The 27,703-nt window shown below is 41.8% G+C and overlaps 1 protein-coding gene and 2 long non-coding RNA genes across 11 annotated transcripts in view; 1 reads left to right on the top strand and 2 right to left on the bottom strand.

The window, feature by feature from the left end:
* The window catches only part of ZFP62 (ZFP62 zinc finger protein), a 46,031-nt gene that overhangs the window by 7,119 nt on the left and 11,209 nt on the right, over positions 1-27,703 (top strand). The window contains exons 1-3 of one of the 9 annotated variants that reach the window (XM_014553563.2): positions 8,013-9,019; positions 10,649-10,678; positions 17,646-20,993. In XM_014553563.2, the coding sequence (XP_014409049.1) occupies positions 17,759-20,359 (2,601 nt within the window). In that variant the 5' untranslated portion in view covers positions 8,013-9,019; positions 10,649-10,678; positions 17,646-17,758 and the 3' untranslated portion in view covers positions 20,360-20,993. Of the gene's footprint in view, positions 1-6,713; positions 6,842-7,942; positions 9,020-9,462; positions 9,671-10,648; positions 10,679-17,645; positions 21,509-27,703 lie in introns of those variants that run through there. The other 8 variants (XM_032477233.1, XM_032477234.1, XM_032477232.1 and 5 more) reach the window with 8 other exon arrangements.
* Positions 1,312-8,933, bottom strand: LOC116662814. Its single transcript, XR_004318902.1, has 3 exons — positions 8,924-8,933; positions 1,681-1,686; positions 1,312-1,385 (listed from the first exon to the last, which is right to left on the bottom strand). It is a non-coding gene; the product is annotated as an uncharacterized LOC116662814 (long non-coding RNA).
* Positions 9,822-27,703, bottom strand: part of LOC116662813 — a 39,164-nt gene continuing 21,282 nt past the window's right edge. Inside the window, exon 2 of the long non-coding RNA XR_004318901.1 lies at positions 9,822-11,185. This is a non-coding gene — a long non-coding RNA (uncharacterized LOC116662813). The remainder of the gene's footprint in view (positions 11,186-27,703) is intronic.

Raw genomic sequence — 27,703 nt, 5'->3', positions numbered from 1 at the left:
CAGAGAATCCATAGACAGGGACTGGCGATATAAACACATAATTTAGACAGCAGGAAGTCTGTAGTAACAGAAAAACCAAACCCAAAAGCCACAAGGTTCTCCCTCTGGCTACAAGACTGGGATGGCTAGGGACCGGATGAAGAAGGGAGGGAGGTTAAAGGGCTGTTTTTTTTATTTTTTTAATTATTATTTTTCTCCAGTTTTACTCCTTAAACATGATCCTGCATTACTTCGATAAGATGAAGTTATAAAAAATACAAAGGAGCTTCTTAGTCCCGACCAGATTTGGGATGTGAAGTCAGGTTTTATGTGTGGATAATAAATATTGGTTGGTTTCTTGGCCATATAAAGAGAAAATGAAACACACAGGAACTCATGAAATCAATCTCTCCCCTCCCCCCACCTCACCTCTCTTTTGTCTTACACACACACACACACACACACACACATACACACACACACCCCTCTATGTGTGAGAAGTTTGGTGACCTGCGGGTGTGTAGCCAGGCTTCCCCTTGGCTGTCTCTGTCCTTTCTTCCCCGGAGGTAATTTTTTGACACCTCCTTCCAAAATGTCCCCTGGACTATTTGGTTTCTAGACAACAGCTCCTTAACCCAGCCCAGTCCCATACCCCTTATGACCGTCCTCTCTCAGTTCTTGGCTTTGTATTTCTTATTCTCTTTGGGACACACAGAGAACCAGCCCTCATCTCTGCCACTCACCGACAGCTCTGAAACCCTCTGCTCCCTTTGGCCCCTGGACTCAGCCCACCCTCCCAAACTAGCTCTGCTTCCTCTCCTGAGCTCCTCAGGAAGCATGTCTCCTTCCCTAGGCACAGTGGGCGAGTTTAGCTCCGGATTTAGGCCATACAGCCTGATCCCAATCACTGTCCTCAGGTGGGAAAGCTCAGAAGGCTGCCCCAGGAGGCAGGTCCCGAGAGCCTCCATTAGCCCAGGTCTGCAGTGGCTTGACCCTGAAATGGTCCTGCATTTCAGTAACATCCCCTGGGGCCTGTAGTCCTATCCATGGCTCCTTTGTTTTGTTATTTTCATACTTATTATTAAAAGCATATGGTGGTTGGAATTTGGGGGGGAGTTGTTCATTAAAATTCATTTTCCTAATCTGACCACCATATTACATTAATGTTAATTTTTTCACTGATTCATATGAGGTTTTGACAGACTCCTTGATCAGACTTAAGTTTTTCTGCTCCCTATTCTTTTTTTTTTTTTTGAAATTTTAAAATTTTGTATTATTATTTTTTGTTTGGTTGGATTTTTTTGGAGGTGGGGAGGTAATTCGGTTTTTAAAGATGGAGGTACTGGGGATTGAGCCCAGGACTTTGTGCACGCTAAGCGTGGACTCTACCACCCAGCTATACCCTCCTTCCTGAAGTCCCCTCTTTTCAAACTTCTTGCAGCTTATGTGCTTCGCCCCAATGGCATTTATGCTGTTCACATCCTTTCTTGTGGACATGACTTTGCTAAGGATAATTTGGAATTTCTTCATATCTCCTCAAACTACCTCCTTTGAGATGTATCCTTTCCCATCACCTCTGCTCCTCTCTCCTTTTACCACCTTCAATCTTCCTTTCAGCTCTCCTAAATTTTTTGATATGTTTCTCCTCAAACCCCTACCTCCTGTATCCCTCCGTTCACCCACTGGACCCAGGCTTCCCACCCCAGCCTCGGACTTCCCTGGGGTTGCTCAAACTTTAGGCCCCCTGCCCCCGCCTCAGAGGCCCTCAAGGGCCCCAAGGACCCCAGAAGCATCACCCGAAGCTGGACATGAGAAAAGAACTAATTGGAAGTGAGGATTTCATCCACTCATGCAGAACTTGGAGATACCCAGACGGCGGTTTCTAGTCTCCTTAGCCCCTCATCCCAAATTTAGCCCACAGCCTCTGTAAGATTATGTATCAAGGCAAAATAAAATCTTAAAAGTCTCCCCCCAGATATATGGTGAAATGTTTGAGCCCCCATATCGAGCAGGTAACTTTAACTTGCTCCATCTGCCAGAAACACAATTCTGATAAAAAATACAAAGTGCGCAGAGATGAGGACCAACCCTTACTAGTGAGTTTTGTATTATTTTTATGACTGACTCATGCCTAAAATTTTAAAATGAAAGCCATACCATTCTCATTTGCATCTGCCTGTATGTTTATGCATGTCTGCTACGTGTATATAATCTTTGCCTACCTGCAAATGGTATTACCAAATTAACTTATAAAATCCCTTAAAGAGACTCTATTTGAATTGGCTTAGATAAAAACAAGTGCTTATATAAATTAAATATTCCTAAAACTCCCCCAAATATAGAACTATTTATCAAGTTCACTTAATTTAGGTAAGCCTTTGATGAATAAGACTAGTTTGATATCATAGGTTTAACTTTTAAAAAGGCGTGAGCGCATAATTTCCTCATAATTGTTAACGTTAAATGTAATAGTCATACATTTTTATTCTACTTGAGTTTACTAATCAAATAAGCTACTTCTATATTTACTAGATGTTTAAGATTATAAAAACTATAAATCTGATTTGAATCAAATTGAGTCATTATTCTGACAAGCTTTATTTCAACAATAATTACGTTTTATAATATGTTTACTTAAAAGCAGTTTCTTAAGCCTAGCGTCTAGAAAATCTTTTTGACTGGCTATACCCTGGACTCAGATGCCTCCGAGCCCTACTCTAAACTAGGCCTCTAACTTAACCTATAAAGATTGCAGACTCTCAGCACAATTTTATTCACCACCCACCCTAAGGGACTTGAAAAATTCTAGCATGGTTTCCAACAACTTATGGCTGCGTCCCTGAGATGACCCAACCCCGCTTTATGCTCCTCCCTGGAAAGCTCAAGTCTACCCAAAGAATTATTTGTTCCAGCCAACACTCATAGATGGGGTCCCTGTTGCTCAGTCTCTGTAGGAGAAAGGGTGTCCAACTTTGATAAACACCAGTTATCAAATCCGGATGGCCTAGATACATAGACCAGCCCATCTTCCTTCTTTTTGTGAACTTTCACTTCCCTGAATTTCCCTCTCCATTCCTTCATCCTCTCTTTAACACGCAGTCCCCTCTGCACTAGTTGAAGTTGGGCTCAGCTTACACTGGACTCTCTTCCATATTGTGATAGTTACTACTGAATAAAATCTGCCTTGATTACTTAGGCTTCTTAGAAACCCACCCAGAAGCTCCCTTTTGGGTATTTGAAATCATAAATTCACTGCCTAAAAAAAAACCAAAAAAACAAACTTGGTACCTGAAAAATCTGGCACTTGCCCTTTCAAAGCCAACCTTTCCCTCCACTATGTCCATTCCTCCAGGCTGTCGTCTCCTACCACAACCTCTCTTCTCTGGAACCCCTCAGGACCTCAGGCTCACCACAGAGTGAGCCCCCTTGGACTTTTGGGCAGGCTGAATGATCCATACCTTGGGCAGGCCTCCTAGAAAAAAATCACAGTGGAAAGGTTCAACTCCTACGTTATACAAACAGGAAACTCAGCCACATAAGTACAAGCCTCAAGTCTGTGCAGAAAGGATGCAAAACAGCATAATATCCATTGCCTGAGCCGTAGGAAGATTACTGTACCAGAAATGCTTGTGACTCCTACTCTTTAGCAACTGAATGATCTTTTGTACTTCTGAAGCTCGGAGGCTGAACACAGATGAAATCAGTTCTTGTACATGGCACTGCTGTCAATACAGAAATCAGGGTTAGCTGTTGAAATTTCCTGGCAAAGCTAACTTCCTTCTGGTTCTTGCCTAAGCCCGTGACTGAGGAGTCCTTCCCCATTGAGGTCATTATCCTGTGTCTTCTCACCGGCAAGAACTCCTGACCCCTCTCCCCTCCCCCATAAACACAGAAGAAAAGGATGAGAGTAGGGGAGGGGAGAAGAAAAGACAGTCTAGTCTCTGAAGTTTTTCCCAGGTTGGAATAGAGGGGCTGGTCAGCATCTAAGCCCAATGGGCTTCTCCTCTTAGCTCCAAGTGGCTCCGGCCATCCTTTAAATTCAGCCGTTACTTGGGACACAATGGTTTTGAAGTCCATGGAGGTGCTAGATAGCCTCTTAATTTGAACACTGGACAGACTGTCACAGTGATCTGTATTCTCTCAGCTGGGCTTGTTATGCACAAACATCAACATCTGATCAAATTTCTCATTCCTCACCCTTGTTTTTTGTTTTTTTTTTTCTTTCTTTTACAACTTTCTTGAAGTATAATTAACATACATTTAACGAGTACAGTTTGATATGATTGGATATATGTATTCACCTATAAACCATCACCTTAACCAAGATATAGAACATTTCCATCACTCTAATAGTTTCCTAGTGCCCTTTGGAATTATTCCCTTCTTCCCCACTCCCATCTCCAGGCAACAATGGATCTGCGTATGGTCACTATAGTTTAGTTTCATTTTCTAGCTTCATACATTTCTCAATCCCCCCCCTTGGTGTCTGATCGTCCTGGCCTGCCTTTAGCAGGAATCCTGTTAGGTGTGATTCTTTAACCAGAACCTTCTGTCCCTGATGTTTCTTCTCAGGAATTTCCCATTGCTGACCCTGACCCTGCTCCTTGGCTTATAAGTCTCCATCTGCTCATCCTGTATTTGAAAAGGAACCTAGTTCTATACTGAGGTCTCTTTTTCTGTATTGCAATAGTTCCTGAATAAAATTTGTTTTTACCACCTTAGAAATCAAATCAAATCAAATCAAATCAAATCAAATCAAATCAAATCTGTCTTCGTTACTTTTAGTGTCTAGTTTTATTTTTGTTTCTCGTTCACGGGTTTAATCCTTATTTACTTTGGACGGCACAGGATGACATCGTGCGGTTTAGAGAAGCTGAGGATAATTGTTCTAATCTTTGAAGCCACAGGGATTTTTAAAAGCCTTTTGTTCAATTATGATCTGATGTGGGCTAACACTAGTTGAATCTCTGAAACTGTGTTTAACATATATTATTTCAATTGTCATATAGAATGAACTGCAACCCAGCTGACACTTCTTTTTTTAAATTAAATCTTTCATTTTGAAATAATTATAGATTTAAGCTGCCACCTTCCCTAGTTTTGACACAGTGGTCTTGTGCAGGAGATGAACCTCGTCAATCAGCCTACTCCATGCTTTTGGTTGTGTCTCAAATCTTTTTTTTAATGGCCCCAGTAGTTGTGGGTGTGTGGATATCCATCAGTGTCCCAAGTGGGAGGTTCACAGTTGACACCCAGATGCAGGCCTGTTGGACACTAGACCCTCAGGCAGCATCTGGGAATGTAAAATGCTATGTCCTTCTAAGGCAGAAACCAAGAGGTAGACTTTTTACTTGCTCCTCTGTGTGAGCTGAGGATGTATAACCATGGGGATCGGGTGCTCCGGAGCCCATTAGGAATTTCTTTTTGACCACAGTCCTGTGGAACTCTTGAATGCATGCCCTGTTGTCTATCAGAGCCAGATGATCCAGGGGCCCTTCCCTCAGGCAGCAGCTGCCAAATAAATAAATAAATAAATAAAAATTGGGCAGCAGACATATATAAGCAACGTCTGATATAGGAAAAATGTGGTGCATGTAGCCATGTCCCAGGTCTCAGGCAAGCCCCTGGGACGTGCCCCACCAAGTGAGGGTCCTTGGCTTCTCACAGGAAAGAATTCAAGTGAGAGCCATCGTAGAGCAAAGGTAGATTTATTCAGAGAGATACATACTCCATGGACAAAATGCAGGCTGTCTAAGGAGGCCAGAGAGGTCACGAGGCATTGGGCAGGAGGGTGGAGGGGGTGGGGGTCGGGGATGGTTAAAGTAAGGTAAAGTAGATACACAGTCTATAGACAGAATGCAGTCCGTCTCACTCAGAAGGGAGAGTGGTGGCCTCAGAGAGTGGGATCGGCTAGGAAAAATGAGACCGGCCACAAGATATGCGGGTGGTTAGTCTTTATGAGCTCGGTAACCTCATATGCTAACAAGTGGGAGGATTATTTCAACTGCTTTGGGGAAGGGGGCTGGGATTCCCAGGAACTGGTCTACCACCCACTTTCTGACCTTTTATGGTCAGCCTTGAAACTGTCGCGGCGCCTGTGGGAGTGCCATTTAGCATGCTGTTGTACACCAATGAGCATATGTTGAAGCTCAAGATCTACTGGGAGTTGACTCTTGCCACCATCTTGGTGCTAATGGCTATGTTATTCTTTGAATGGTTGTACCCTGCCCTTTCCCCGCCTGTCTCACTTCCACGGGAGATACTGGTGACTTGGGATGGGCTAGAGAAAGAGGGCCAATGGGGATGATCCCATACCTCCCTTGTCTCCATGGAGGATTGCTGTCCACCCTTAGATGCCAGCTTAAATAGAAGTCTGGCCCTCAGGCAGCACATTTGGAAGTATGCAAATAGACCCCTTTAAGGGAAAACTGGGAAGATGGGACTTTCTGCTCCCTCTACCCTGAGCCGTGGGGAGATCGCCAGTTAAGAACTGCTTCTTTGTTTGCTACAGTCTGTGGAACTCCTGAATGGAAGCCCTGTTGGCTATCAGAGCCATGTGACCTGGGGAGATGTCCCTTGGGCCTCAGCCACAAAAGCTGAGACATACACATTTGTAGAAGCTCCTTTCAGTGAGACAGACAACGGCTATTTGAGGTAGGCTGGAGGGAGAGGGTAGTGGGGAGTGTCTGCAGGCTTCCCTCGTCTCTGAGGAGGATTGCACCAGCCGTTTGGATGTGTGCTAAATTGGAAGCCTGATCCTCTGCTAGTAGCTTTTAAAGCAGGCAAATAGACTCCATTCAGGAAAAGACTGGGAGATGGGCATTTTTTGCCTGCTCCGTCAGCACAGAACACTGTTGTCACAGTGAGTGCACACTCCCATTATTAACTGGTCTTTGTTTGCTATAGTTTGTGGGTCTTGTGGACACACACTCCATGGCTTGCAGAGCGAGGTGTTTTTGAGGTCCATCCCACCGGTAGGAGTCTTACAATTTGGAGATGCTAGATGTGGAGTCCAAACCCTTTACTCCTCAGGCAGAAGCTGGGAACTGGGGATTCCCTCTGAGTTTTTAGCACTGTGCTGCGGGTGGGGTTTACAGCAAGAGTGTGTCTCAGCCTTTCCTACCTGTTTCCATGTGGGTGTCTTCTCCTTTGTCCCATGTATGGGAGTCACTTAGCCAGTTTCTAGATTTCATTCAGAGGGAATTGCTTCTTATATATCTATTTATTTGGTGTGTGCTGTGGGACAAGGCAGGCCAGTACCGCGGGTGGTAAAAGAATTTACCAGAGACAAAGCAAAGTGAAAGAAAAAGTTTATTGGGGGTACGCTCCACAGACAGCAAGCAGCAGGTCACACACATGAGAGGTGACTGTGCGTGCTCCAATGGTGAAAGCTTATGGTCTTTTATAACAGGGAGGACTTGGCAGACACAATGGGTTGGGGGCTGTGTGATCAGCTTGTGCACAAGTTTCTGATTTATTGTAGGTAAGGTAATAAAGTTAGGGCCCATAAAGGGGCAGTGGGATTTATGACTCTGATAAGGAGGAGACATGGGCTGAGACAAGTCAGCCTGAGTTATTGTGAGATTAGGCATTACCTAGGGCTATTAATTCTGCTAGGACAAACACATCCCAGAAAAGAACACACTTTATCTTTTGAGGGATTGCAGGTGGACATCTGGGACCCCAGGAATGGGGGGTCGTTGGACTTTGAGAGGTGCTAGTTGGCCCCACAGTGTGTTTATGGGAGGTGGGGAGTTTAGAAGCTTCCTATGCCAAGCCACCATCTTTAAAGATCACCTCTGGCATTTTACTCTTTTGGTGCCTATGGTTTCATTCATTGGGCTATTAGAACAGCCAAATCCAGAACATTGACAACATCAAATGCTGGTGATTATGCAGTTCTGTATAAATCTTGGTCCATGTGTATTTTATTTTTGCACGTAAAATGAAGTACAAGGTCAATTTCACTTTTTTCTAAATGGATAAAATACTTTTAATTAGTTTTAGTTAATTTTTTATTAATATACTCCCCACCAGTTTCCAGCACCAGTGTGCTATCAAACCTTTGGATCTTTGCCAATCTGATAAAAGAAAAATGGCATCTCTGTTCAGTTTGGGTTTGCATTTTTATTATAAATCATTTGTGTGTGTATGTACATACATACATTTCTGTGAACCCATTTTTCCATTGGATTTTTGGTCTGTTATCAGTTTTGGAGGTGCTCTTTGTGTATCAGGGAGATTTACCCTTTGTGATGTAATATGCGAATGCTTTTCCCAGTTAGCAATTTGATTTTTCACTTTTCTTACAGCAGTTTTACCACATACATTTTATTTTTGTGAATTTGAATTGATTACTCTTCACTCTTACGGTTTCTGGATTTTGTGTTAAAACAAACAAACAAACAAAAAAACCTTCCCTATTCCAATATGATCAAAGAAATGTCCTGTGTTTCTTTTTCCCAATACTTTGATGAGGTGGTAGCAGCAGCAGCAGCAGCAGCAATGGTTAGTGTGGGCTAAAAGTTTTACATTTGTCTTTGATGTATCTGGAGTTTATCCTGATATAGGAGCAGAGGTTTGAAGCCAACTTGTTTTTTTCTACTGCTTGATAATTGTCCCTATATCACCTTTTCCCTACTGATTTGAAGTGCAGGAGTTGTGCTTTTGAAGAGATTCCTTCCTTTTGTCCTAGGGCACACATGAGTTAGCCATCACAGCCGTCTTGATTGATTATAACATTCATCAGATACTAAATACCCGTGACTTTAGATCTCTCCCTGAACGTAAGGTCCTAAGAAAACTGGAACCTTCGCGGGGAGCTTCGCTGGCACGGCCCCAGAGCGCGCCACAACGAGCACTCAAATAGCTAACGAACAACCCGGGTCACGTGCCCGCACGGGGCCATACCATCGAGTCAGTCCTCCAGCGTCCCAGAGAGGACTCGGAAGTGCCCCGGAGCCGGCTTCGGTTTTTCCGGCCGGGCCGTCCGCGCTTTTGTCCCGCCGGCGGCCGGGCTCCCGCGGCGCCGCCACAGCCAGTACGTGAGTCCGAGGCCGCCCGCGCTCCCGTGCCCGGCCCTAGCCTGCCACGCCCTTTCCTTCTAGGCCGGGTCCTGGCTCCCCCTCGGGTCTCGGGCGGGATCTGGGAGGAAGTGTGCCCCGCTCCCCGTACACACCTCAGCGCGTTCCCGGGTAGTGGAAGGGAGGGAAGACCTCCGGCCGGCCGAGGGGTGTAGGGCGCGCCTCTGGATCGTATTGGGCCCCTTGTGGGCCCCAACTCCAGCTGTCCGAGGGGCCAGGGCCTGGCTGGGGCTGCCCGGTGTCTGGAGAAGGGCTAGGGCCCCGCCCCCGTGTTTCTCAACTACTCGCTGCTGTCTCGGGCAGGAGGGGAACCCTGAAAATGAGCGCTTTTAACTGAGCCACCATTTGTGCCCCCGTTGCTGTTAAGTTTGGCCCTGATATTTGAGAGTGAATACGAGAGTTGGGGGGGGGGCCCTGAGGGGTGATCTGATTCGCCCCCTCCCCCACTTTTTTTCTTTGATGGGGGAATGATGTTGAGAGACTCCTGCCTCAGGTGTGGATCGAGCCACCGGGAGGGGCTTTCCAGCCTTCGCCCTAGGGGAGCTCACGTGTTATACAGACCGGAGATCCGGAGCGCTGGCTCTACAAGATGATCAGGAATTGACTAGGTAGGGAGAAGGTCGAGAGGCTCCTAGACCTGGGGACAGCCTGCGGGAACCCAGGCTTGAGGATGTGAAAGATGGCTGGGGCTGGGTGTGCTGCTCTAAGACGTTTGGACTAGGTGGCCGCCAGGAGTGTTCACTTTTTGAAAGCACGAGGATTTTTTTAAAATAAATTTTTGAATATGTAATGTATTCATTCTTATGATTCAGATCTTAAAAATATGAAAAGCTGTCAGTGAAAAGGTTTTCTTCTGCCCATATTCCTAGGCCCAACCCCTCAGATCACCAACCACATTTGTTAGTTTATTTGAATGTATCCTTCCAGAATTTCTTTGTGCAAACACTGGCAAATAGGAATGTTAGTGCCCCCTTTTTTCACATAGGTGGTAGGGTACTGTTCAGAGCTCTGCCACTTGCTTCTTTTGCTTAATCTGTTTTAGAGATCATCAGAACATGAAGGGCTTTTTTTTTTTCTTTCTTTCTTTCTTTCTTTTTTTTTTTTTTTTTGCTGCTTCTCTTTTTTAAATATACTGCTGTGGTATTGGATTGACCACTGTTGGATGTTTCATAATTTTTGGATCTATTCAGGGCATTTGGGTTGTTTCCATTTTTTTTTTTTTTTTTGTCACTTTAAACAATGATGTACGCAATGATGTTGTACTAGGGCATATCTGAGCAGGGTTTTTTAAAAGAAAGGATTAACCGTCATAAAAAAGTTTTGTTTTATGTTAACTCAGCCAGGTATTGCTACATTGTCAAATATGCCAAGTCATTATTATAGTAACTCATATAGAGTGTTTAGAGAACAAATTAAACCATGTAGCTTTTCTCTCCTGAGACTTGTGTTTATGATACTTAGCTTTACAGCAGCCTAATAAACTAGTTCTATTAATGATTCTCCTCAAGCCAATCTTTGCCCCTTTAGCTTCAGAAAAATCTCTCAGCCTCCCTTTCAGAATCTCCTTTGTTTACTTTATTCCTTAGGGTGACTTGAAATCTCTTCTCTACTACCAGGTATGAGAATGTTCTATTTCATTTTTTATTTTAAGGAAAAATCATCTTTAATCATAAGGATTAATCAGTAGAACCAACTTATGTTAACCATTTACAATTCTGATACTCGTAAGCTAAATGCAGTAATAAAGCACAAACCATACTCTCTCTCTTGCCATCTGCATGTCACTTCTCTCACTCCTTAGTCCCATCTTTCATTTGTCCCATCCTCCCACTTCTTTCTTCTGAGTTGGTAAGTATTTTGTGTTCACATTTCCTCTTGTTTTCTCTTTTTCTTTGTATGGTCACCTCCAAGTCCAGTATGATATCAAGAACTTAAGGCACAGAATCCATATGGTAGACTGACTTGTGGAATATGGTCAGGACTCCGAAAATCCATAGTAGCTGCAGGCATGTTGCAGCTGTTGCTTGCTGAAGTCTGTTGTTAAGGCAAGAATTTTCAGCCAGAGTGAGCCACAATTCCTCTTTTGTGAGTTGCCTAGTCTCTTGAGAAGTGGCTTCTGACTCCTGGGTAGGAATAGTAAGCGTTAAGGGTAGGTTCTTACTATCTCCCCGAGCTTTTCTAGACATTGGTGGTAGAATGTGAACAACCAGCATAGAGGTGCCCAGAGTTTCTGGGTCATGTGTAATTTGGAAGGAGTGGATGGTTATCTATGGCTCAAATTTTTAACTAATGTAACCATGCTATTGGGTCATGCTTGCTCCCTGTTGAGAACTGGTTAAAGAGGAGTTTCCCCATCAATGCTGAGAACTTTTGAGAAATTAAACCCGTCTGGCCCTCTCTCTGTGCAGGAGTTGTGCTTTTGAAGTGATTCCTTCCTTTTGTCCTAGGGCATACATGAGTTAGCCATCACATCTGTCTTGATGGGTTATAATAACCTCCTTCCAGACTCTAGGACTCAGTTCTCTCTCCCCTCAATCCATTCTCCCACTGCAACTAGTATGAGTGGTCTTTATTTCTTTTAATTTTATATGATAAAAAATGTAAACATAACAGGAAAGTAGTATAGTACAGTGAACTCCATACATCCATCACAGTTATTAGAATTCTCCTACCTTTGTTTCACCTTTCTCTTTTTCTTTGTTGGAGTATTTTAAAGGAAATTCCAGACATCATACTGTTTCACCTAGCATAGCTTAGTCTAAAAAAAAAGACACTTAGAACATAGCCACAGTGCTGTTACCTCACACCATCCTAAATTTACTCTGATTCCTTGATATTATCTAACAGAGACTGGCAGACTTTTGGGTCTATGGCCTGTTTTTGTATGGCCTGCAAACTGAGAATGGTTTTTACATTTTTTAAGGGGTGTTAAAAAGAAACCGAAAAGAAAAAAGAAAGAAAAATAAGCAGTAGAATTGAATGTGACCCCCAAAACCTAAAATGTTTTCTATCTGACCCTTTGCTAACTCCTGATTTGATGGAATAAGTTATCTCCAAAATGCATATCCGAGTTTGCTACTCTTTGCCTAAAACTTCTGGGGGTCAAGTCTAGACTCCTTAGTATGACGGGCAGACCCTGGTGCAGCGCTTATTTTTGGCCCACTGTCCAGCTGTGCTTGCCATCCTCTGTTCCAGATGTCCAGTGGGTGGTGAACACGCGCCCCTTTGCACCTGCTGTTCTCTCTGTTACAGCTGTTTATCTCTTCCTGAAGCTCTACCTAGTTTTTTGAAGCAATCTACCCCTTCTGCCTCTTAGCTCATCCATGCCTCATGTCTGCCATTTTTATTGTGTTGGTTATTTTCCTGCCAGACTCTCCTACTAGTTTTGCAAGTCCTTGATGGACTTGTCTTATCCATCTCTGTGACCCTAGGACTAGCCCGGTCGCTGGGGAGAAAAGCAGGATATGGATCATAATAGAAGTTCCTTGGGCAATACTCAGCCTCAGGTATAACTGAGATACTAGAGTGCATCTTCAGTATTATTTATAAGGGTAACAATATTTTGTTACATTCTCTTTACAGTTTAGCAGCTGTCTTAGTCCATGCGGGCTGCTATGATAAAATACCACAGACTAGGTTTTTAAGGTGGCTTATAAACAACAGAAATTTGTTTTTTCTGTTCTGGAGGCTGGGAAGTCCAAGATCAAGGCACCAGGGGATCTCTGTGGGGTGTCTTTTATTGGAACACTAATCCCATTCACGAAGGCTCCACTCTCATGACCTAAGTACCTCCCACAGACTCCCCCCTTGTAATACCATCATGTTTTAGTGTTTTTCTGCCCATGTTTTTGACTGAACTTTTCTTCATCTTGGATTAATTATCTCAATCTTATTGAAAACTATCTATTTTCAATGAAGATGCACGTTTATATTGCTATTTTGATTTCAGTCATTAAGAGGATTGGGTGAACTACATCAGATGATGGAATACACTGCTTCCACTGAGAGGAGGTTAAGCAGGGCTAGAACAGGGAGACTCCTGGAGTCTGCCTAGGTCAGGGAGGTAAACAGTGAAGTATTTGTAATTTCATGCAGAGCAGGCCAGTCAGCAGCCAATCAAACAAGGAATCCCAGAGGACATGAAGGGGCCTGAGAATTAGCCTATCAGAGAAGGGAAAGGGTCCACCTGAACTACGGATCAGTAAGTGTGGTGTCAGCAAGGAGTAAATTAGCATGGCCCCTTCGGTGTCCAGCAAGTCACTCCAGCTGCCCAGGTGCAGAGGGCTTGAAGAACCTCACCAAGTAGCCTGGGAACACCTAATGGGGAGTGCCCAGGTGTGCATTTTACAGAACTCCTGACAGCTGTTGGAGGAAGAATTGGACAGGGATAAGAGTGAAGGTAGGGAGACTACGGCAGAAGGGAATTTAGGAGGCTTAACCTAAGAACTTAGTATTAGGAATGGGCGTGGGGACTTGAGAACTGTGCAGGCAGCAGAATCAGCTGTTCTTAAAGTCTTTTGGATGTGGAGTGATAAGGGAAAGAGAGGAGCCCACGTCTGATTTAGGCAACAGGGAACAAGGTGGATATGAGGCTCTATAATTGAAGAGAGTGGTCTGGGCCAGAGATGAGGCTCTGCCAGACAGCTTGTAGGAGCCATGTGTATAGACAGGACTGCCCAGGCAGAGTATGTAGAGTCAGCAGTGGAAAGGGCCAGGGTGGAACAGGGGGCCAGGAACATCCAGGGGCCAGCAGGCAGGGGAGTCAGCACCTGGCCCCGAAGAAACTAATGCAGCACGGACTGAGTAGAAGAAATCAAGTTGAATAGATGAGGCATGAGGGGAGATGAGACGTGAAGACCACTTTTTCCACACACAACTGAACAGGAGGCAGGATGGCGAAAGCAGTACCTGGAGGGGAAGGTGTAGTTGAGAGAATTTAAAATTTACATTTTGGCATTTTTTAAACTTTTTATTTGGAAGTAATTTCAAATATACAGAAAGAATTTCAAGGATAAGAAAAGTGAAAAAAATACACTTTACTTATTTACCTGTGCTTAACATCTTCCTTTGTCTTCTCTTTGTTGCTCTTTCATGCATATATATATATATATTTTTTTTTTTTTTCCACCAAAGCATTTGAGGGTAACTTACATCATGGCCCTTTATCCCTAAACACTCAGTGTATATTTACTAAGGGTTGCATAGTTACAGTATGTTGATATTTTTGCCTAACTTAACTATATTCCAGTTTTGTCAGTTGACATAATTATTTTTTATAACAGCTTTTCCCTCCAGTACAGATCCAGTTGAGGTCAGGTATTCAATTTAGTGGTCAAATCTCTCTAGTCTTTTTTCATATGGAGCATTTCTGTAGCCTTTCTTTGTCTTTTATGAAAATGATGCTTTTGAAGAATATAAATATCTTTTAGTAGAATGTTCTTTATTTTGGAAAATTACCTGATTTACTTGATGTTTCCTTGTGTTTCAGTTCAGGTAATGCTTTCTAACAGGTGATGTATCCTCAGGGTGTCACATCTGGGAGCACATGATATGTATGTGCCCCCACTGGTGGTATTAATTTAAGACATCTTGCCAAGGCATTGTCTAATCTCTCCACTGTAAAAGTACTATTTTTTCTTTTAGGAATATTTTAAGACCATGCATATATACAGCTCATTCTCAGAATTTCGCCCTGGATTTAGAATCCATCAGTAATTCTCCCTAATCCAGTCTTTACTCTGATTGTTGCAGAATGTGTTTTTTTGATTCCCGGTCTACTTACTCCCTCCACATTTACTGACTGACCCTGTAATTTAAAATAATGCTGTGATGAATAACTTTGTGCATATATACTTTTGTATTGGAAGTGTATCTTCACTATAAATTCCTAGATGGGATTTCTGGATTAGAGTATAATGTGTACATAGTTGTGTAGATTTTGGCAAATTTCCTTCAACAGGTGTTATGCCAGTTTGCATTCCCAGTGATGGATGAGAGTGCCTGTTTCGCCACACCCTCACCCACAGAGTATGCTATTAAGCTTTTGACTATTTGCCAATCTGACAGATGAGAAAGGAGATCTTAGTATAATTCTTATTTGCATTTCTCTTACTATGAGTGAAACTGAAAATACTTTTAAGGACTGTTTTAGTATTTCTTTTTGTGAATTGTCTATTACGTCTTTTGCCCATTTTTTCTGTAGGATTTTTAGTCTATTTTTCTCCAACTTTTAAAGATTCTTTGAATATTAGGGTACTAGGCCTTACACATGATGTATGTTGCAAATATTTTCTGCCTCTTGGTCATTTATTTCTTGATTTTGCTTATGATATTTTTGCCATGCAATTTTACTTTTATTTCTATACAGTCAGATTTATCAGTCTTTTATTGCATCTGGGTCACAGAACACTCTCTGTGTACTCAGGTTATAGAGGCATTCACCTGTGTTTTCTTCTAAAATTTGTATAGTGCCACTTTTTAATATTTAGAGTTCTGCTACATTTGGAGTTTATTCCTGTGTGTGGTGTAAAGAATGAACCTAATTTTATTTTTTCCAAGTGGCTTTATAGTTGTTTCAACACTATTAAAAAGACCCTTTTTGCCTCAATAATTTGATATGCCATCCTTATTATATACTTGATTTCTGTGTGTAACTGGGACTGTTTCTAGATTTTGATTCCATTCTGTTTATTTATACACCAATATCACACTGTTTTAATTTTAGCAGCTTTTTGGTGTATTTATCTATCTAGTGTGGCTAGTCCTCCTCCCTTGTAGCCCTTCCTCCCAGCCCCTCCTGATAAATTTTTTGTGTTTTCCTGGCAATTTTAGGGGATTTGGTTTTAAGGCTGTAGAAACTTGAACATCTTTCCTTTCTGTGGGCTGAGGGTGAGTAGCATTGGAGGGGCCAAGGCCAAGGGAATGGATGGAACATGATCCCTGGTGTGGTAGGAGCAGGATTCGGCACAGATAAAAGGTGTGTTGCTGTTGATGGTCTGGAATTCCACTGCCCACCCATTAGCCCTCACATTTTAAGTGACATGGACTGCTTTGCCCCAGGTAGTAAAGAAAGGGAGCAAGGAACTTAGGTTGTGCTGTCTTCTCTCGGTGATTTCTAATGATCTCTTATCTGATATTACTTAACAGTCATTTTGTGAAGCTTTTTCAGGTGAACCACCTTTGGTTTAAATGTCTACTGAGTGATTATTATTTTATCTTCCTGGTGATATTCTGAGTTCTTGGCCACTGTTCTATTCATTTTAATTCAGAATTTGTCACTCCAAACCCATTAGCATAAGTTGGATGATGAGTGTGATTCTTTATACATGTCCACTCCAGAGTATATATCTTACTTCTCTTTTATTGCCCCTGCTTCCTTGTCACGTGTTCACATATAGAATTTCTAAATAGAGTTACAGAGTACTGACCAAGAGAGTCTGACACCCAGGGTAAGAGAAGAGGTCTGAATTTTAACTCAGCCTAATCACAAATGTCTGATTGTCTAAGTTGGTGGGAGATGTCTCAGGAGTCAGTCTTTTAGTAGGTAGCCAGCTGTGGGTAGAGTGCCTTAAGGAGAACAGAGAGTCACTGCCTGGCCCCTGGCTGGAGAAGGATTTTACCTTTCCTGAGTCCTGTGCTTTATCCTCAGGTTCCAGCCCTGATCCAGTAACTTGGCCTTGTTTGAATAATAAAATAGGTGATATAGCATATAGAACTAACCAGGTGACTGGCATTGTTCTCAGTGCTTTATATAGGCTATTTAATACAGCAGTTCTGTTGCCCTCATTTTACAGAAGAGGAAGCTGTGGCATAAAGAGGTTAAATAACTTTCTTGAGGTCACACAGCTTCTAGGTATTTGAACCTAGGCAGTATTATTTCCTTTGCTTAATGCTTTGTGTTTTAGCTTCTGATCTTTGATATGCTCTGACTCAAGTTAGCCTGTTCATAAAGTAGGAGTGAAAGCTCTTTGCCTGGAAGGCCAGAATATGTTCTTCCATGTAGAGTTCCTCCCTGACTAAACTGCTCTCCAGGGTCAGTATTTTCTTTGGGGTGGAAATCCAGGAGGCCATACCAATAGCAGGCAGCTGTAGCTCGTTTTCTTTCTTATCTCTGACCTGACTGTCCTCATGATTTCATAACCAACTTTCCAATACCTTTACCCATGTACTCATTTCTCCTTTAGTTTTGTCTGCCTTCTGCTAATTATGTCTTCTTAGCTTTTGTCTTACTAATCTTTCTGTCTCTTAATTCTTCAGAGATTCCTTCTACCCTCTGTTTTTCCAAGACTAGGTGGCATTTTTCAAAAACTGATCATTGTTGCCCTTGGTTCTGTGCCTTATTTCAACCCATTTCAACTTGCCTTCATGCTAAGCTGTTTTGCAAGAATAGAAAAGCTCTTTGTTCCATTGACAATCCAGGGCTCTGGCATTTTCACATTAGCTCCACAGGGGCAGAAATGTTGGCCTGTCCAGTGTTGTATCCATCAATAAACATTTGTTGAGTGAATGAGTGCTTTCGGATGTAATTCCTTCAGTTTCTTCTAAACCAAGTGAACAGGTATCATTTTCATTTTCTTGGTTTAGTGTCACATTTGAAGACGAGGGGCACTGAGGATGAGGAGTCAACTGAAAAGTATGAAAATATTGGAAATGCAGAATCTGTGTGGCTAAAAGTGGAAGGTCTTCACAAGGATCATATGCAGGAATCTAAGGTTGGTGAAACTTGTGATTGGGATAGCAAGGTAGAGGATCAGTTGGAAAAGCCTGAGGGAGAAAGAATGAAGGAAGACAAAAGTGGCATCAGGGAAAAGATTGGCAAAGCCAAGAATACAGCAAATATAAAGACAGAACAGGAAGATGAGGCATCTGAGAAAAGCTTACATCTGAGCTCAAAACATACTGCACACCAGACTGTCCCTGCAGAACCGAAAAGCAGTGAACAGGGCAAGTGCATGGAGAGCGTTAATGGGAACTCTCACTCCAGTCTACAGAAAACCAGTGCTGTTAAGAAATCACATAAGTGTGATGAGTGTGGGAAATCCTTCAAATATAATTCCCGACTTGTTCAACATAAAATTATGCACACTGGTGAAAAACGCTACGAGTGCGATGACTGTGGAGGGACTTTCCGGAGCAGCTCGAGCCTTCGTGTCCACAAGCGGATCCATACTGGGGAGAAGCCGTACAAGTGTGAGGAATGTGGGAAAGCCTACATGTCCTACTCCAGCCTTGTAAACCACAAAAGCACCCATTCTGGGGAAAAGAACTGTAAGTGTGATGAGTGTGGAAAATCCTTCAATTATAGTTCTGTTTTGGATCAGCATAAGAGGATCCACACTGGGGAGAAGCCCTATGAATGTGGCGAGTGTGGGAAGGCCTTCAGGAACAGCTCTGGTCTCAGAGTCCACAGAAGGATCCACACAGGCGAGAAGCCCTATGAATGTGACATCTGTGGGAAAACCTTCAGTAATAGCTCTGGCCTTAGAGTCCACAAAAGGATTCACACAGGGGAAAAGCCCTATGAATGTGACGAGTGTGGGAAGGCCTTCATTACCTGCAGAACACTTTTAAACCATAAAAGCATCCACTTTGGAGATAAACCTTATAAATGTGATGAGTGTGAGAAATCATTTAATTATAGCTCTCTCCTCATTCAGCATAAAGTCATCCACACTGGAGAGAAACCTTATGAATGTGATGAATGTGGAAAGGCTTTCAGGAACAGCTCAGGCCTTATAGTGCATAAAAGGATCCACACAGGAGAGAAACCTTACAAATGTGATGTCTGTGGCAAAGCATTCAGCTATAGCTCAGGCCTCGCCGTCCATAAAAGCATTCACCCTGGTAAGAAAGCCCATGAATGTAAGGAGTGTGGAAAATCCTTCAGTTATAACTCACTTCTTCTTCAACATAAGACAATTCACACTGGGGAAAGACCTTATGTATGTGATGTGTGTGGAAAAACTTTCAGAAACAATTCAGGACTCAAGGTCCACAGGAGGCTCCATACCGGGGAAAAACCATACAAGTGTGATGTGTGTGGAAAAGCCTATATCTCACGCTCTAGCCTTAAAAACCACAAAGGAATCCATCTTGGGGAGAAGCCCTATAAATGTACTTATTGTGAGAAGTCCTTCAATTACAGCTCTGCCCTTGAACAGCATAAAAGAATCCATACAAGGGAGAAACCCTTTGGGTGTGACGAGTGTGGAAAAGCCTTCAGAAATAATTCAGGCCTTAAAGTACATAAGCGAATCCACACTGGGGAGAGACCTTACAAATGTGAAGAATGTGGGAAGGCCTACATCTCACTCTCAAGCCTTATAAACCATAAAAGTGTACACCCTGGGGAAAAGCCCTATAAGTGTGATGAGTGTGAAAAAGCCTTTATCACATACCGAACCCTCATAAACCACAAAAAAATTCATCTTGGGGAGAAGCCCTACAAATGCGATGTGTGTGAGAAATCTTTTAATTACACCTCACTCCTTTCTCAACACAAAAGGGTCCACACTAGAGAGAAACCCTATGAATGTGACAGGTGTGAGAAGGTCTTCAGAAACAACTCAAGCCTTAAAGTGCATAAAAGAATCCATACTGGTGAGAAGCCCTATGAATGTGATGTGTGTGGAAAAGCCTACATCTCACACTCAAGCCTTATTAACCATAAAAGTACCCACCCTGGCAAGACACCCTACACATGTGATGAGTGTGGGAAAGCTTTTTTCTCGAGCAGAACCCTCATAAGCCATAAAAGAGTCCATCTTGGGGAGAAACCCTTCAAATGTGTCGAGTGTGGGAAGTCTTTCAGTTACAGCTCACTCCTTTCTCAGCACAAGAGGATCCATACAGGGGAAAAGCCCTATATCTGTGACAGGTGTGGGAAGGCCTTCAGGAACAGCTCAGGCCTCACGGTGCATAAAAGGATCCACACAGGTGAGAAACCCTATAGGTGTGATGAGTGTGGGAAGGCGTACATCTCACACTCGAGTCTTATCAACCATAAAAGTATCCACAGTGGACAGCAGCCCTATAATTGTGAGTGTGGGAAATCCTTCAATTATAGATCAGTCCTTGACCAACACAGAAGGATCCACACAGGAAAGAAGCCATACCGATGTAATGAGTGTGGGAAGGCTTTCAATATCAGATCAAATCTCACCAAGCATAAAAGAACCCATACTGGAGAGGGACCTTTAAATGTGACAAGTATGGGAAGCCATAGTGGCACATCACAGAAGAGAACTCATGAGGGAGGGAATGCTCTGGATGGGACCAGGATGAGTGTGTCTCTGTAGGAGGCAGAGCTTACCAGGTATCAAAGAACTCAAGTGGAAGAAAAACCTTACAAGAGCATCTGAGGTCATTGTTCATGGCTTATAATTTACATAGTATAGGTGAATTCATGAGTAACTTTTTTCTGTGATTTTTCAATCATAGCCAGCAAAGAAGGTTCCAGTGTCAAAGTAATTGAGCCCTTATGGAATGTAAAATAGTTTGTACTGGGGATAAAACCTGTCAAAGTGATGGAGCAGACATTTCTGGACATAAATGAAAACACACATATGAGGAAAAGACTTCAATTAGAAGTCATATAGTCACCATCAGAAAGTTCACATTTGGGTAAACTCTGAACAGAAATGTAGGAAATTCAGGTATAGCCTTGAATCCCAGTTATCCACTGGTCAGTGGAAAAGACCCAAGAAGGACCTCCAGTAGGCAAATTCAGGGAGAGAGAGGCTTCAGGGAATATAAACCCAGATAGCAGTGATCATGAAGTATAACCTTGACATAACTAAATGATTCGGGGGAATGATGGCAACTTCTGAAACACAATTTGGATTTCACTGTAGGAAATGTAAAAAGTATAGACTTATAAATCTAACAGGAGATAAGAGAGAGTCACTCATAAATAAATGCAAGTTGACTGTGCTGTCCTGTTGTAATGTTGTGATATACTATTTTAATGGGTAAAACTTAAAATTTCAAATGAACCCCCTCAATGAATGATGAATGTGTGATAAGTGAAAACCTCACATGTTATGCTACAAAGGAAGGGTTTTACCATGGAGAGAAATTCAGCACATTCGATGACTAATGGAACACATCTCAACATGAATTTGCACCTTACACAGAAAGAATTGATTCAGGGATTCCTATGAATAGGAATGCTGAGAAGGAGGGCATTTTATCGCGGGAACTAAAAAGCTAAGTAGCTACTAGTAATCAAGGGATAGTAGGAAATTCATTCTTAACCTGTTCAATGTTTGATTGTTTTGGATTGTGTTATTGTAAAGATTTCATTCATTATGTGTGTGTATTGTCTGTTGTAAAATGTTATGCATACTTTGTTGAGGGCTCACTCTCTTGGCCATGAAGAGCCAGATAGTGGCTCTTGCAAGGCAAGGTAAGGTGAAACTCCAATAAAGCAATTCTTCAAAAGTAAACAGGCTGTGACATACTTTAGGTGGAGTAGCATACGGAGAAAGCCACTTGTCTGTCATATCTTTGTGGGGTAAGTTATACCAAATCCAAACCAAGGAGGCAGCAGGGGACTCATCCCACAGGGCTAGTAGCTCAAATTTCATGAGAAATTAGGTGGCGCCTCCGTCAGGAGAAGTGCAGATTGGATTGATCCTGTTGGGGCTGGATCCTAACCCCTGGGAGTGGACAGGCTGTGTGAGTGGTCCAGTCGTTACACAGAAACAGTTCTCTTGGGAAGAGTAGAAATTAACACAGTATTGTTAACTATATATAAGGCGGGTAACTAGGAAACTCAGAGTAAAAAGAGAGTCTTCTGAGAATTAAGTAACCTGTTTGAGAATACTCTGGGTGGGGTCTGTCAGTAGAGGCTGAATTCTAAGTCAGGTCTCTCTGGCTGCAAAATCTACTCTTAACAAGAGAACAGTGTCTGGTCACATAGTTTCCTGGTTCTCTCCAGGATTCCTTTTTCTATACACATGCCTCTCTCTAGGAGTATTTCTCTCACTCTGCCTTCAAACAAGGTAAGTTTTGATGGTGGGGGTGGAGGTGGGAGGATTATGGTAGAAAAAGGAGAGGGAAGGCATTTCTGCCACTCAGCTCCACTTGGGAATGCCACAGCCACTCCTGCTCTTTGTCCTTCTCTACATGCAGCACTGGCAAACCTGACCCCATCCACAGATTTGTATTAACTTATTCAGCAAGTACTTGTTGACGATCTGCTAGGCACACTGTCCTAGGCACTAGGTAGCAGGAGTAGGTAGTGGGGAGAGACCACACACAAAGCTGCCCTAATGGATGCTGAACTAAACCATGAATGTTGCAAGGAAAGTGAGCTGCAGCCACTGGAAGGGAGGCAGGGTGACATCTAAACAGGAAGTTGATTGGGTCTTTTTAAGAGGGAGGAGTGGGAAATAGGATGGCCTGATCAAAGGCAGCATCGGAAATGCTCGTGCATCCTCCAGGGTGGCCAGTCCTTGGCAGGCCTGGTACACAGTGGGCAGAAAGGAAAGAGGCTGTAGAGTACTGATTTCCAGTGGCCACTGAGCGTCAACATCCTTTCATTTGCTGAATATAGGACCAGCTCTAACTGAGATGATCAGATTACTTAAGGTTTTCATGTGGCCAGGGCTGTTGGTGTGCCAGTGGCTTGAGGCCCCCAACCCCCTCACACACACACCTGCATGAGCTCCACCTGGACCTACTGCATCATGTACTTTTGAGAGAGACACAGGTTAGATAACAAGGTAGAAGACGGCTACGACATGGGGATTCAGAGTGTCCCAGCCCACTGAACACCAGGGCATGTTCCCACTGCAGCCTCCATTGACTCAGACACAGAAAATGGGCTGCAGTCTACCAAGTGCTCAGGCCTTGAGCCTACCTCAGGCCGGATGTGTGCTGCTGGGACTGATCCCAGATGAGGAAGGGGTCTTTCCATCCCAGACTTTGTGGTGCAGATCAAATGAGCTGGTGCAGGCCCTCCTCTGGACTCAAGCTGGTTTAGGGACCACAAGCCCCACCCGCTTCCAGGGAACGTTTGATATGCAAAGAGAAAAATTAGTTTTCTGACATATATAGGCAAATCAAAACACTTAAAAAAGGCCACATCTAATTCTCAAGGCTGAAAGAAATAGAATTGAAATATTGGACAATAGGTAAATTGGAAGCTGGAAGATCTGTGTGACGCAGGCTAAAGTGCTTGTGTTATTTGGGAGGAGGGTCAAGATGCTGTTTATCTAGATTTTGAGTTAAATATGGCAAAATGTCATGGGCAAGCACTAGAAGGATAGAAATAAAGTATATAAATCTAAAAATCTAGACTAGAAAACCTCAAAGTCTAGAAAAGAGAAAAATATTGAAAAGGTGAGGCAATACTTTTTTTCTGGAAAGGGTAGGCTAGGTTATTTGGGTCAGTTTCCCACCAAAAACATAGAAAAAGACTTTTTTTAAAATGTAGATGGTCTGCATGGAGATAGAGAAATATGAGAAAACCCAGAGAGATGGGAAGATCTCACTGGGAAGTTCTAACATTTAATCACAGTCTTAGAAGGCAAAGACAGAAGACAAAGGGCAGAGGTGATGGGGCTGAGGATATTCAGAACTGATGAAAAATACAAATCTATAGATTTAAAAGCCCAAAGGACACAAACTAGGATAGATTTATAAAATCACATCGACACACATCATAGTGCAACTGCAGAAAATCAAAGGGAAAAAATAACAGCCAAAGAATTAAAATTATCTTTAAAGGAACAACAGACTTCTCAACAGCAACACTGGAAGCCAAATGAGTAGAATGTAAAGTCAGTATGAAAGTAGAAAGTAACTGTCAACCTAAAATTTTTTACCCAATGAAACTATCTTATGAGTGAGGATGAAATAAGCACATTTTAAGACAAAAATGTCTCTTACTCATTCCCTGCTGACCCTCATTAAAGGAAATTTTAATGCATTTTAATGTGGAAGGAAAGTGATCTCAGATGGGGTTTTGAGATGCAAAAAGAAATGAAGAGCAAAACAGGTAGGCAAATGTAACTGAACATTTTATACCAAACAATGAAAATCTAGAGTTGTTACAATGGACTTAGAATACCAGACGACAATGATATATAAATCAAGAGAGATTAAAAAGGTTTGAGGTATTATATTAGGGTGAAGGTTTTGGTGACTGATGAATATTGTAAAATCTAGAGGAATCAAAAATAGAACATAATTTCAATACTAATAGAAAAAAGTTTTAATCAAAAAGGTAAGTAAAAAGGGGGTGATACAAGAAAAAAAAGATGGTAAAGCTTAAGCCGAGAAATACCAATATTTACATTTAATCTGATTTCACTAAATGACAAAGATGTCAGACTGTATCTCCATGCTGCGTTCTGGATAACTACTTCAAACATACTTTTTAGCTCACCAATTCTCTTTCCTCCTGTTTTACAGACTGTTGCCAAATACATCTTTAAATATTTTAAGCAGTTGTTTTCACACATGTACCCAATAATTCTAATGTGAAGTCTGTGTGAGTCTGTTCTTTTCTTCTGGCTTTCAGTCATGCTGCCTTTTTTCCTTATATGCCTGTCTTTGTGATTAGGTCATGAGGGTGGGCCCTCATGAATGGGATTAGTGCTCTTATAAAGAGACCCCACAGGACTCCCCAGCCCCTTCTTCCATGTGAGGATGCAACAAGAATTTTGCAACCCTGAAGAAAGCGCCCACCCAACCATGCTCCAATCACTCTGGAAATACATTTTTGTTGTTTATAAGCCACCCAGTCTGTAGTGTTTTGTTATATCAGCCAGAACAAACTAATTACCTCCCAAAGGCCCCACCTCCTACCACCATTACACTGGGCATTAGGATTCAAACCTGTGAATTTTGGGGAAACACATCCGGACTATAGCACATAGGGCAAAAGTACAAAACCCCAATATATCGCTGCTTAGAAGAGACTCAAATATAAGGGTACAAAGTTTGAAAGTAGAAGAATGGAAAGAAGTTACACGAAGCCAATAGAAAACTAGTGTAGCTCTACTGATACTAGATGCAACAGGGACTTCAAGGCAGAAACCATTCCTAGAGATAAAGGAAGTTGTTACATAAGACAAAAGATTCAGGGAAGAGAAAACACTGGGAAGATAGAACAGTTTTAAGTCAGCATGTACCTAATAACAGCTCAGGACTTGGCAAACATGGAGAAGTCAAAGGAGAAACATAAAATCTACCATTAGGATGAGAGATTGTCTTACACCTCTTAAAGTAATAGGACAAGCAGACTAAAAATTAGTAAAGATACAGATTTAAACAACAAGATTAACAAGCATTCTAACTCATGTATGGAACATCCCACCAGTGTGTCAAAGATGCATATTTTTTGTCAAGCACATATGAAACATTGTCAGAATTGACTTACCCAATGTTATATGTCAACTATGTTTTAATTAAGGGGGGGTGGTAATTGACAAATATGCTGGGCCATAAAGTCAATCTCAACAAATTTAAAATAATTGAAATTGAATTAAAATACTTTTAACATCCCTATTATATTCAGACATTTACAGATACATTTTTAAATAATGGTTCCAACTTGTCTACTTTTATATAGTAGTTAATATTTGCAAATCTTGAACTCTCAATTTATCCCTTCCGACTCCCTTTCCCCCAGTAACTGTAAGTTTGTTTACTATGTCTGTGAGTCTGTTTCTGTTTTGTATATATGTTCATTAGTATCTTCTTTTTTTAGATTCCACATATAAGTGATATCATGTGGTAATTTTCTTTCTCTTTCTGGCTTAACTTAGAATGACGATCTCTACGTCCATCCATGTTGCTGCAAATGGCATTATTTTATTCTTTTTTATGGCTGAGTAGTATTCTATTGTATAAATATACCACGGCTTCTTTACCCAGTCATCTGTCAATGGACATTCAGGTTATTTCCATGTCTTGGCTATTGTATATAGACAGTACTGCTATAAACTTGGGGTTCATGTATCTTTTCAAATTAGAGTTCCCTCTGGATATATGCACAGGAGTGAGATTGCTGGATCATACGGTAAGTCTATTTTTAGTTTTTTGAGGGATCTCTGAACTATTTTTCCATAATAGCTGCACCAAACTACATTCCCACCAAGTTTCTTCTAGCACAAGGAGCATTCAATATCTTGTAATAACCTATAATGAAAAACAATATGAAAACGAATATATGTGTGTATATATGTATATATATATATATATCTCTGAAACAATTGTACACCAGAAATTGATACAACATTGTAAACTGACTACTTCAGTAAAACAAAACAAAACAAAACAAAACAAACCTTAGAAGAAGAAAATAATAAAGTAGTTGCAAGACAAGGAATAATATTTTTTGTTGTGGGCAAGAGGAAAACATTACTTACTAGCTTATGATTTGAGCTAATTGCTTAGCCTCTGCGAGCCTCGTCTGCAAGATGTGGCAAAGGTCACAGTATAGTCGGGGGGCTTATCTACAAGAGCAATTTAGAGATTGCACATTGCTCTGTATGTGACAGTATTGCTACTCTGTCACAAGGGGAGATACCAGGCGTGGCACTTGTCCCTCAAGGGGCTTACCATCTAGGGGAAGATCGTAAGTACATATGATAGTGTTAGGGAGCATGTGCTAAATGCACTTGCTAAAGGCATCCAGACCCATTATATGCATCTGAATGGCTGTACAACACACTTGGGGTCTGCTACCCTGCTTTTGGAAACTGAACCTTCCTTGGAAATGAATAGCCTTATAAATGGTGGAGCGACACCCAGAGGTTAAGAAGCATGCTTTGTTAGAATTAAATGCATACCATATGTTGCCGTGGTTTGTGTTCCACAGGACCATCTTAATTTTTTTTTGGCTGTCCATGTTTGTGGAGCATTAGCAGCAAAATGCTAAAATGCTGACCAATTGTCTTTAATAGCAGTTTGAAAACACATATAATACAAAAGAAGGAATGTTTAATTACTACTGTAAGGATCTGCAAAATGAACAACTAAATCCTAATTACAGATGAAGTGAAGAGGGACTTCTTTCCAGTGGCTACATTTAGATATATTACTAAGACTTGCCTCATATTTTACATAATATCTGTGAAGAACTCAGAGTACTTTTTATGCATCTTAATTTGGGAGTCATTGTGATGTTGCAGTATCTGACTAACCTTCAGAGGCAAAGTTTTTTTGAACTGAAATCTCAACTATATCACCTATTAATTAGTTGTGAAGTTTCAGGTAATTTCTTAGCCTCTTAGAGCCTGTGTCCTCTTAGTGCTCTGTAACACCCACCATGCAGGATGTTGTGGGATCTAATAAGATGTGCAAAGTGCCTGGCATACAATAACTTTCCGCAATGTACTTCTCTACTTTCATTACTTGTCTTTCAAATTACTGTCACATAGTGAGGATCTTGAATTAGTCTGTGTGATTAGAAACAGTTTTGGAAGACAGTGGCAGGTGGTGTGTGTATTTATTTCAATTCCTCGATGTGAATATCAATTATATGTGTCTGTGTTGTGTGGCCTGGAGTTTGGAATAAACTTTCTTCATATATTGAAAAATAAAATAACATCATGGTTCAAAGAAGAAACTATTTTCAACTGAATGATAATGAAAATGTTACATGTCAAAACCAGAGTGCTACTGTT

This window comes from Camelus ferus, chromosome 3 (assembly GCF_009834535.1).
Source record: "Camelus ferus isolate YT-003-E chromosome 3, BCGSAC_Cfer_1.0, whole genome shotgun sequence".
NCBI classification, from domain to species: Eukaryota; Metazoa; Chordata; class Mammalia; order Artiodactyla; family Camelidae; genus Camelus; species Camelus ferus.
This window is presented reverse-complemented; position numbering and strand designations above follow the sequence as displayed.